The sequence below is a fragment of the Castor canadensis genome, chromosome 13, assembly GCF_047511655.1.
Source record: "Castor canadensis chromosome 13, mCasCan1.hap1v2, whole genome shotgun sequence".
Classification (NCBI taxonomy): Eukaryota; Metazoa; Chordata; class Mammalia; order Rodentia; family Castoridae; genus Castor; species Castor canadensis.
The window spans coordinates 21,671,631-21,682,863 of NC_133398.1; the positions used below are offsets into that span (position 1 = coordinate 21,671,631).

At 45.3% G+C, this 11,233-nt stretch overlaps 1 protein-coding gene across 1 annotated transcript; it reads right to left on the reverse strand.

Moving 5' to 3' along the window:
- Positions 1-6,643: 6,643 nt before the first annotated feature.
- Positions 6,644-10,423, reverse strand: LOC141415624 (uncharacterized). The gene is made up of 4 exons (XM_074052631.1): positions 10,058-10,423; positions 9,416-9,607; positions 8,593-8,784; positions 6,644-7,870 (listed from the first exon to the last, which is right to left on the reverse strand). Exons 1-4 carry the CDS (start codon positions 10,218-10,220, stop codon positions 7,293-7,295), a joined length of 1,125 nt encoding a protein of 374 aa, XP_073908732.1. The 5' UTR covers positions 10,221-10,423; the 3' UTR covers positions 6,644-7,292.
- Between the last annotated feature and the right edge of the window lie 810 nt (positions 10,424-11,233).

Below are 11,233 nucleotides of genomic sequence, written 5' to 3' on the forward strand. Positions count from 1 at the left end.
TGGCTTTAAACACTGTCAAACACCTTCTACATATTGAAGATATCAAATTACTCTCTGTATCCAAGACCTCTGAAACCACATTCATCTTCTGTTGGTTGTCCAACAGATATCTTAAACCATTCCCTACCCACCCCGCAATTCTTCCATCCAAAGGAATCTCCATCTCAGGAAATGGCAACTCTGTTGTTCTAATTGCTAAGATAAAACAAACAAAACAAAATAAAACAATGCTCCCCCCCCAAAAAAAACCCATAGTACTCATTCTTTTTTCTTTTGGTAGATTTTTTTTAAAAGTTAAATTCACATAACAAAGTTTACCTTTTTTTGGAAGTGCTGGGATTTGAACTCGGGGCCTCACACTTGCTAGGCAGGTGCTCTACCACTCAGCCACTCCATTGATTCAATGGTTAACATTTTAGTTACTTTAAAATGTACAATTCAGTGGTTTGGGGTATATTTTCTTAATGTGCAGCCAAAACCATTTATTCTCAGAATGTCTCCATCATCTACAAAGAAGCCCCTTACGGATTTGCGGTCATCTCTACCTTCCCTCTGGACCCCTGGAAACTGTTAATGTACCGTGGGTCTAGGGATTTACTTTTTCTGGACATTTCACCTGATGTCATTCTCAATCCCTCCTTTCCCCCCGCTTAGGTCAAATCCAATCCATCCACAAGTACAGCCATCTTTCCTTTCAAAATACGTCCAGAATCTGCCACCTCTTCTATGCGGTTTCAGGATGGGAAATAAGCACATCGGACAATTCATTAGACATCCATCCTAATTAATGTTTAGAATGGGGATATAAAGAGTTAAACTCAATGCTTTCAGATAATGACTTTTTAGCCACTATCTTGATTGGTTTGTGTGTGTGTGTGTGTGACACTGGGGTTTGAACTCAGGACCCCTTGCATTTGCTAAGCAGGTGCTCTAGCACCTAAGTCAAGCCCCCAACCCATTCTGCTTTTTTAGCTATTTTTCAGAGAGGGTCTTGCATTTTTTTGCCTGGGCTGAACTACACCTCAATCCTCCTACTTATGCCTCCTGCATAGCTGGGATGACAGTTGTGCACCAGCACGCCCAAGGTTTTTTTTGTCTGGGCTGGCTTCAAACAGTGATCCTCTTGATCTCCACCTCCTGAGTAGCTGGGATTACAGGCCTCAGTTACAGTGCCCAGGCTTGATTTTTTTGGGGGGTGGTTACCAGGGCTTGAACCCAGAGCCTACACCTTGAGTCACTCCACCAGCCCTTTTTGTATTAGGTATTTTTTCGAGATAGGGTCTCACGAACTGTTTGCCTGGGCTGGCTTCAAACTGTGATCCTCCTGATCGCTGCCTCCTGAGTAGCCAGGAGTACAGGCGTGAGCCACCGGTGCCTGGCTTGATTCTTATATACTCTAATGAGCCATGCCCTACAGAAATTTACTTGTCAATGTTTTAAGCAGCATGTGCATCAGTAGTTGGAATTTAAAATCACTATTTAAGCTGAAACAACTTGATGGGAGGAACTCTCTACAGAGCTTGTTTTCCAAAGAAAAGTACTGTTTAGAGGAACAAAATGATAAATCTCCTAAGTGCATTGCAAAACCACTAAAAAGTAACTCAACAAGGCTTGTGTATGGAAATGTACTGCCCAAGTCACATTCTGCCTTAAAAGTTAACAAATACAGACGAGTTAAAAGAAAAAAAAAAGCCACACCATTGTATTTCAATCTTTTAAACTATTCACAATTTTTGCTTAGTACACTCTTACCTAAATTTGGAAGTGGTCTTGATACTCATTTCAAATGGGGTCCTGTTATGTAGCCCAAGTTGGGCTTAAAAATTCAAAATCTTCCTGCTTCAGCCTCTGAAGTGCTGGGATTACAGGCAAGCACCACCTTGTCCTGCTTGAAACACATTTGAAGCAATACTCCTCATAGTGGGGTCTGGCAAAAGATGTTTCAATAAACTGAAGTTAATATTGTCACTGAAGTCATGAAAAGCTTCCAGGCATGGTAGTGCTCTCAATGGAAAACAAAATAAGCTAAGAAATACATTTTTAAACTATTTTCTGTGTCAGGGTCTGGTGGCTCACACCTGTAACCCCAGCTACTTGAGAGGCTGAGATCAAGAGGATCAAGGTTCAAGGCCAGCCTGGGGAGGGGTTTCAAGACTCATATGAATGGAAAAAAGCTGGGTGTGGTGGTGTGCTCTGTCATACCAGCAATGGTGGGAAGAGTAACATAGGAGGACTGGAGTCCAGGCCACTCTGGGCAAAAAGCAAGACCTTATCTCCAAAATAATCAGAGGGGTAAAAAAAAAGTGGGGGCCATGGCTCAAATGGTAGAGTTCAGAAGTCCTGAATTCAAATCTCAGTGCCTCCAAAAAAACTATTTGTGAGTTTTCATCTATTAAAAGTAGGAGAATAATATAAAATTGTGGATTTGTTATATACAAAATAATTAAGACTTAAAATAATGCAGGAGTTTTAATAACCTACTTTTCATTATTTCAGCATTTTTTCCTACTTTAATGTTGTAGGAAAAATTAGTCATCATAAATTAATGGAAGCATTTGTGTAGGGATATTTGATATATTTTGTCTCGGTTGTAGATGTTTAGTTTTTGTCTGAATTTGATCAGAGATTTCTCCCTGGAACCGATCCTGAATCTGATAAAAAAATAAAATTAGAGCATGCTATATGTTTGCGTCTCCAGACACCTCAGTGGATGGAAACAAAGTCTTGCCTTGTTGGAGGTGCTGATTGGTCAGAATGAGGCAGCACCCTCTGCTGGTCACTGATATGTAGTGAAGGGAGCCAGGTGCTTCGGGGTAGGTGTAATTCTCCATCTCAGATCTCTCTGCTGATGGCCCTGGTGGGGACACTTTGCTGTAGCCATGCCTATATGCTTTCTAGAGCATGCCTGGGAGCAATGGCTTGTAAAAAAGGGACTCTTCATGTCTTTGAGGTATGTGGGAAGGATGAACTTTAACTTCTTCCTATACTCATGTCCTAATGCCAGGACTGACAAGGAATAACCAACAGTCACATGCAGATTGCTGAGCTGGGCTAGACAGAGACAAGGGTCTGTACTTAACCCATCCATCCTCAATCTCCTCCTGGCCTCAGTGAAGTGCAGAATGTATAATGGACCCTGTCCTGAGCTCAGATCTGATTCTGCTTGGTCCCACTCTGGCAAATGGACCCTAGTCCTCCTCACAGTGTTTTGAGCTGTGAGGGGATACAGATGGAAAAAGTGTGTGTGAATCTATATGTAAAGTGGGCTCACACATATTTGGCAGCCAGTGGTTGGTCTTCAGCAAACCTGACTGTATTGCTGTGGAGTGTTGATCTAGACGGATGTGACATATTACACAACACAGTTTAGTGGCTAACAACTGTGTTGCTATGTAACAGCAGTGTGACCTTGGAAATAACATTGGCCCTATCCTAATAAAGGCTCCTTATTTATAATATTGTCATAATAGTGGAATCTTTCTTGTAGGATTATTGTGAGGATTAAATAAGAAAATACACAAGAAATACAAGAAAGTATACCTGGCAAAAAGAATCAGTGGTGTTAGAAATGAGAGTAGTTACCCCCTGGGTACAGAAAGGAGAGATGGGCCTAGAGAGTGACAGGAAGGGAGCCCCAGGGAGGCTTCTAGGTCCTAGGTGGAATCTTTTTTATAGGAATGTTAATTTCAAGGTATATTCAGTATGTGAAAATTCATCCTGGGGTATGCTAAAGATATTTACTATTTCTGTCTGTGTATTGTACTTTTTTAAAAAAAGTATTTGAAAAAGTGTGCCTGAAAATTAGTAAATGTATTTGGGAGGTTTTCAGACCTCCAAAAGCTGTGGAAGTGCTGGGTCTAAACCTACACCTCTAAGAGGAAAGGGAAACCCAGCTTATTACTGCAGGTGACATTAGAGCACAGGGAATTTTGTGTAAATTGTACTGAAAAGCTAACGGTAGAAAATAGGAAGGACAAAGAAACATGGAAAGATCTAGTGATCCTCGGGGTGTACGGACCACCACCTAGGACAGGGTGCTGTCTGAGACCAGCAGCCCCTGGTGCTCATCTGAAGCTTTTCATGGACACGGGATTCCCGTCTCGTTGTATTGTAGATGGATGGACATTGAGTTGGACTGCTCCACTTTGAAGGACTGGAAATAAACAGCTGGCTGTACATCCTAGAAATGCTAAGGATGAAATGGAGTGTTTCTGTGGGAAACCCTCAGGACCCCCAAAACCTCCTGGAAAGGAGTGGGGTCACTGTAGCTTTTGTGCAGCAGCCCTAAGAGAGATTCCAACAGTCCAAAAGGACAGTTGCTGAACTCCCCTGTTTTCTCCCTGCGTGGGACTGGGAAAACCCGGTCCTGAGAACATCATGTTCCACACTTGGGCTCGTAGCCATAGCAACATGACAGCCCATCCCAGTACGGAAGTCAAGGGAAACCTGGGGACTGCCACCTACTCCTTTCTGCTTGTCTGCACTGCTTAAATACTCTCTTCAGAAAATCAGCTACGCCATAGCTGCCCAGCACAACCCCGAGTTCATGTCATTATTCACCACTCGAGCACCCAAGGCCAGAGATGGAGCCCCTGCTGCAGCTGGACTGCGACATCTTTCCTTTCTTCCAAATGACAGTCTGCAGTCAAGTCAATGGGACCTGCAGGTCAGGGTGCTGCTGCCTATGTCTGATCAAACCAGGGCATGTCAGCAGAAATCTCATCTGATATCCCACTGCAGGCTCCCAGAACCTGAGTTAGGAGCTGAGTCACCTTGGTGAGAATGCTCTGGAGAGGGTTTAGAGTTCTCATCTGTTCTACGGCTCTACTGGCTTTTTGAGTTCTGTGGAACATGGGAGTCAGACAATAATTATCTCAAACCTCACACTGATGTAGCTTGTCACTTCTTCCTAGCACTTGTGTCTATTATGAGGAGGGAAATTGTGCAACAGCCTTGATTTCTCATCACCACGGAGTTATCATCGTGTTTGGATCTCAGCCTTTGGAAATGGATCCTCTAATTTAGAGCACAGTGAGTGGCTCAGGTGAAAAGTAAGTTTGTAAATCAAGTTTGGTTTTCAGCACAAGTTCCCACCGGGGAGTTCAATAAGCACACAAGCCAATGTAATATTATAACTACAATAAGCGCTTTGAAGGAAGGATAGATGGTGCTCTGAGAGCCTGTGGTATAGCCTTAGGAGTTTGGCAACTGTGTCTGAAGAATGACTTTTGGGTTGTAACATCTGAACCGGAATTAACTAAGATGGCAGTTCAGAAGAAGGAACTGCAGGCACAGAGGCTGATACCACACTCCAACCCTAATCTCTGCAAAGAAGAAACTGGAACTCTACTAGAATCCTTTGAGAGCACTCCCAGGTCTTGACCAGTCCCTTCTTCCTCTTTTGGTGGTACTGGGGTTTGAACTCAGGACCTTATGGCAGCTTAGCAGGCACTCTACTACTTGAGCCACTCCACCAGCCCTCAGTCTCTTCTTTCTCCATCCTTCACAGCTCATCGCTAATCTGCCTTCTTTTCAAAGGACAAGTTCCCTTGGAGAAAACACCTTCCTGTGCTCTGTGTAAAGGACTTTCCCTCTGTGTTCTCAAGGCTAGGGCTCCTGTTGTTTGTACCCCTCCATTTCATCTGCGTCCACCATCCTGGCAATAATGGTAAGAAACGGAGGAAACAGAAAGAGTGGATGAAAGCAAGTAGGACGCTATGAGGAGACACAACAAACTGGAAAAGTTGGACGTGAAATTCAGTGACCATCAGAAACCTCCTTTAAGGCAAAGGAAAGGGTCCATATTTTGGCATTGGGTGGAATAATGATTACTAAGTAGTAGGAAGGAAACAGCTGGAAACAGCCAAGATGCCCCACCACTGAGGAATGGACTAAGAAAATGTGGTATGTATACACAATGGAATTTTATGCAGCCATGAAGAAGAACGAAATGTTATCATTCGCTGGTAAATAAATGGAATTGGAGAACATTATTCTGAGTGAGGTTAGCCTGGTCCAAAAGTCCAAAAATCCTATGTTCTCCCTCATATGCGGACATTAGATCAAGGGCAAACACAACAAGGGGATTGGACTTTGATCACATGATAAGGCGAGAGCACACAAGGGAGGGGTGAGGATAGGTAAAGACACCTAAAAAATTAGCTAGCATTTGTTGCCCTTAACGCAGAGAAACTAAAGCAGATACCTTAAAAGCAACTGAGGCTAATAGGAAAAGGGGACCAGCAACTAGAGAAAAGTTTAGATCAAAAAGAATTAACCTAGAAGGTAACACACATGCACAGGAAATTAATGTGAGTGAACTCCCTGTATAGCTATCCTTATCTCAACCAGCAAAAACCCTTGTTCCTTCCTATTATTGCTTATACTCTCTCTACAACAAAATTAGAAATAAGGGCAAAATAGTTTCTGCTGGGTATTGAGGGGGTGGGGGGAGAGGGAGGGGGCGGAGTGGGTGGTAAGGGAGGGGGTGGGGGCAGGGGGGAGAAAAAAAATAAAAAAGAAGGAAACAGCCTTTGAATGGATTGGGGCACTACTTACACTGGGTGTACACATGGTAAATAATTTATTAACAAAGGATTTACTCTATGTTCAAGATTTGTAGGTAAATTAAATCTCAAACAAATCAAAATTATTGAAAAACAATATAAAACAGTAGGGCAAAAAAAAATTGGACTAAGGAAACAAATCAAAATGTCTTAGGTTTGAATACTAAGCAAATTTATCCTCCCACACAGAGAACCAACCCGCCTAGGAATAAAGGAAGAAGTGATTTTAATTTCAACAATAAGATACATGGAACGCTCCACAAACTAGTTTGCACATCTGACTTAAAGGCTTGATTTCAGGGAGGGATCCAAGAGCTCACCAGGATACCCTGGCTTCTCTTCCTAAGATGTAATTCTTCCCCCTTTTGAAGGCGCTCCCCAGGAAGAAAGGAGTATGTGAGTAAAACTCCACAAACTGAAACAGATCACTGCAGTACAACAAAGGGGATGTGTGCATCAATAAATCTATTATTTATATACTATATGCTTATATAACGCCTAAACCTATATTGCCTATTAATGATTAAATATTTCTATATTAAATATTAGATACTTTATTAAATAGTTGTATATATAAATATTGTATTTGCATTTACTGCACTATTTCATTATGAAGAGTTTCATAGTGCAAATAATACATGAACTATCCAAAGGTGAAAAGTTTCAGATGAATGAAATCCTTCCTCATCCAACGCTGAACACGTTTTCCCTAGGATGCCTTCAGGTTCAGGTGGTTTTCTGCTGGCAGGGATCCATGGTCCTGGGGTGGAGGACAGCTTGGTGCTGAACTGTGGCGGGGCCGCGCCACATCGGGGGGTCTCCTGGCCATCCCCGAGTGCACGGTGAGTCTGCATCCCGGTTGTCTCTTGGGGCATGGGGACTGTGCCCTGAGAAAGGCCAGGAGGCTGGTTGGGGCCAGGGCTGCGCAGCCAGCATGGCCTGCACGGTGGCGAGCGCCCAGTGCAGCGAGGCCCCGGTGTGTGCCAGCTGCCAGGAGAGCCAGGCGCGCTGCGAGGCGGTGGGCTGCGTGCCGCGGGCGGGCACCCGCAGGAAGGCGCCCCCCGGAGCCCGCAGCTCGTCCAGGGCCACCTCCAATGCCTGCATGTGGTTGAAGACTCTGGACACCCTGGACAGCATCGGGAACGGCAGGGACGAGCGGGGTTCTGGACACCAGTGTCGCTGGCGCTTGGGAAAGGTGGCCCTAGCCTCAAGGGTGTCCTTGCAGCGTCCCGTGCCAGTGGTCCTCGCTGGCGATCTAGGCCGGGTCTTCCCGTCCTTGAGGTGCAGGTTGGCGTGTTCAGCACCTGTGCGAGAAAGACAGCGAGAACACCGCACTTCCTCATTTGGAACTTGAAAGCCCTCAACTCAAATTAGCCTAACGCACTCCACCTGGAAAAGCCTCCGTCTTGTGTGGCAGGAAGACTGTTTGACTTTGCTTTGCAGAAACTTTTTCCAACTCAAGCAAAACCCCACTTGAATCTTGTGGACAACATATTTGGCCCCATGATGTCATAGAAAAGATTGTACAAGCTCACAAACAACCACCTTGGCAAAGCATTGAGAAACTGACGACTCCAGATACTTCCTGGAACAGATAGCAATACTGGTGCCCCCCAAAAAATAACTGAGAAAACAAAAAACCCCAAAACATCAACAGTATATTCCTTCTACATCTCAAATGCTTATAAACCCAGTCCTAACCTCATGGTGGGCTGATATCTCTTCATATCAGCCCCTTTCTCCCTTGCACAGTGAATAAAACTTAGCTTCTGCCTCCATTCTTACTTTTTTATGAACTCTTTCACACCCCACACTGGCCTCATGGACTGAGACCTAACAGGACTGATTTCCAAGGTCAGCACCAATCCACCCAAATCCTCTTTATCTCATTAACAGAACCTGTGGGATGTCATCCTCAGCCCTTTTGGACTTGAGTGCATCTCCACAGAGTCAATGTTGGCCTCCTCCCTGAGTGTGTCCTGGGCCCTCATCCCTGCCTTCCCAAACGCCCAGTCCTCACACTTACCTCCTCTGTAGTGATGTCCTCCTCTGGTGGAGTTAGGCTTACCCTTTCCTCCATCGTGGGCCAGGGATGGTGATCCCTTAACCTTCTTTTCAACATTGCTATTTTCTTTGTAGTCACTGCCAGGGCAGCTATCAGGGCTTCTCCCTCGCTTGTGCCTGGAGCCCTTGGCTTCTGGACTCTGCTTCATGTTAGCTGCCGATGGAGGGGAGGCCATTAGAGAGTGACCCTTGACCTAGCTCTTTCATGGTGGGCTAAAAGAAGCCAGCTAGGGCCAGCATGTATGTTCTCTCCACCCCCACCCCCTTCCTGGATGCATTAGGTAAGCTCCTCTGCTCCATATGCATTCCTGCTATGATGAGCTGAAACCTCTGAAATGGTAAATAAAGTAAATCTTTATTCCCTAAGGTTGTTTCTGTCAGTTATTCTGCCATAGCAATGACAAATGCTAATTAACACACCAGAAAAGGAAACTATGTGGCTATGCCCAAAACAGTTCCATTTACAGGAACAGGCGGCAGTACCTATTCACCAGAGAGCCATAGCTGGCAGACTTTGCACCCTACAACACTAACAGCTTTTGAATTTTTCATCATAGCCTCCACATCTTATTTTCTCTTTCTACAGTATGAGGTTTGAAAACACCCTCAACCCCTTCATTACAATGCTTTCCAGATCCTGGGGGAACCTATGCCGTGTCCCCACTGCCCTCTCTCAGGCCTTTGGACTTTGAGTGCATCTCCCCAGAGTCAGTGTCATCCTCTTCCCCTGAGTGTGCCCTGGACCCTCACCCCCACCTTCCCAAATGCCCAGTCCCCAAACCTACCTCCTCTGTACTGATGTCCTTCTCTGCTGGACTCAGGCTTGTCCTTCCCTCTCTCTTGGCCCAGGAATGGTGATCCCCTAACTTTCTTTTTAACATTGCCATTTTCTTTGTGGTTACCACCAGGGCAGCTGTCAGGGCTTCTCCCTGGCTTGTGCCTGGAGCCCTTGGTGTTTGGACTCTGCCTCAAGTTATCTGTGATAGAGAGCAGGACATTGGTGAATGGCCCCTGACCTATGTCTTTGGTAAGGTAAAGTTCCAAGAGTGGTATTAGAGCAGACATAGCCCCACCATTCCGTCTTTCTCCAGTTCCCCCCAACCATGCCCAGCTCCTGAGAATGCAGCATTTCTTTTCTTTTACGGTGTCCTTGAGCGATCTGGCCTGCTCCAGCAAACACTCCTAAAGCCACGTCCAGAAGATGGCTCAAGAACCAGCCAATGACTAAGAACTTGGCCCACACCCTGGGTCTCCCCTACTGTCTTTGGGGTGGTGGAGGACATATTAACTGGAGCCCGCTTCCTTACTCATCCCAGATCTTTCTCTAGTGCTCCCCCAGACCATGCATCCCTCCTCCAACCCATCAACACACAAAATAATCTAAAAGCGTGCTGGTCTCCTTGGAGAGCCCTCCTGTGTCTTCTCACCTGTTCTGTGAATTTCATGAGGACGTCCTTCTTCTCCCTTCTCCTCAAAGGACAGGTTTTCCTTAGAGCAAATGCCTTCATAGTCCTTGCATGGGGGACCCACACTGTCGGAGATCTCATTGCCAGGAATCCCAGTACTTACAGCAACTTCCGTTTCACCCATGTCTGCTACCTAAGCCAAAGGTCTGGCTTTCTCAGCAGTCCAAGGAGAAATGATCAGGTGAGCAGAGGGGATGGCCTTTTATAAGGCCCAGGGCCCCCTGCTGGGTTTTCCCACTGGAAAGACCACGCCCACAGAGGGAAAGGAGCTCCACTGGATTAAGCACATCTGGGTGTGTCCTTAGGGCTGTTGCAGAGAAGATTACCTGAGGTGGGAAAAACCATCCCTTTTTTTTGGCAGGGATTGGCCTAAAAGAGGAGAGAGCCAGCTAAGGTAGTAAAATTCTCTCTCTCTTTCTCTCTCTCTCTCTCTCTCTCTCTCTTCCCTTGTTGCCATGAAGTGAGCACCTGCTCACATTCCTAATGCCACCCTGATATTCTGCTTTGCCTCAGGCTCAAAACAATGGAACGAGCTAATCTTGCACTGAATTCTCTGAAACTGTGAGCAAAACTTAGTGTTTCCTCCTGCGAGCTGGTTTTCTCAGGTAATTTGTCCCAGAGACAGAAGCTAACACAGCTAGTAAAGTTTCCATGTGCCACCCTCCTTTCTTTCAGTCATCTGTACCTGGGGCAAAGTTACAGACCACATGTGGAAGAAATGGCATTCTTAAATGTAATTTGCCTAGGACGCCAATAGAATTGTATGTTTCATCCCTGTCGCCCATGCCCCACAAAGAGTCAGGAACTATGTGCTCTCTCAGCTGGTATAATATACTGTGTGTGACCGACACAGTGTATCCCTGTCAATGACCTGAAAACTACAAGCAAAGCTCCCTTCTTGATAGATCTGGGAATCTCTTCACCCCAACAAAGTGTGGCCAGGGACTTTGTGTATTTCCTTTGCCGTCTCTCTGCCACTGAGACCAGCCCCAGACCCACTTTCCTGAGAGATGGGACTGATACACATCTAATTCTCTCACCTTTCTGTTTGGGAAGTAGGCAGGAAACCACAGGAAGGATCACATTTTGAAGTACAAGAAAATACCCTAACTAAACTTCAAATGTTTTCCCACAGCA

What these genes read in the sequence shown, in the direction of transcription:
- LOC141415624 (XM_074052631.1), bottom strand. Translation starts at nt 10,220, where the DNA reads ATGGGTGAAACGGAAGTTGCTGTAAGTACTGGGATTCCTGGCAATGAG. An exon ending in TCATGAAATTCACAGAACAG is followed by an intron (nt 9,608 to 10,057) that starts GTGAGAAGACAC and finishes TCTCTATCACAG; the next exon opens with ATAACTTGAGGCAGAGTCCA. An exon ending in AGGACATCACTACAGAGGAG is followed by an intron (nt 7,871 to 8,592) that starts GTAAGTGTGAGG and finishes TTTCTCGCACAG; the next exon opens with GTGCTGAACACGCCAACCTG.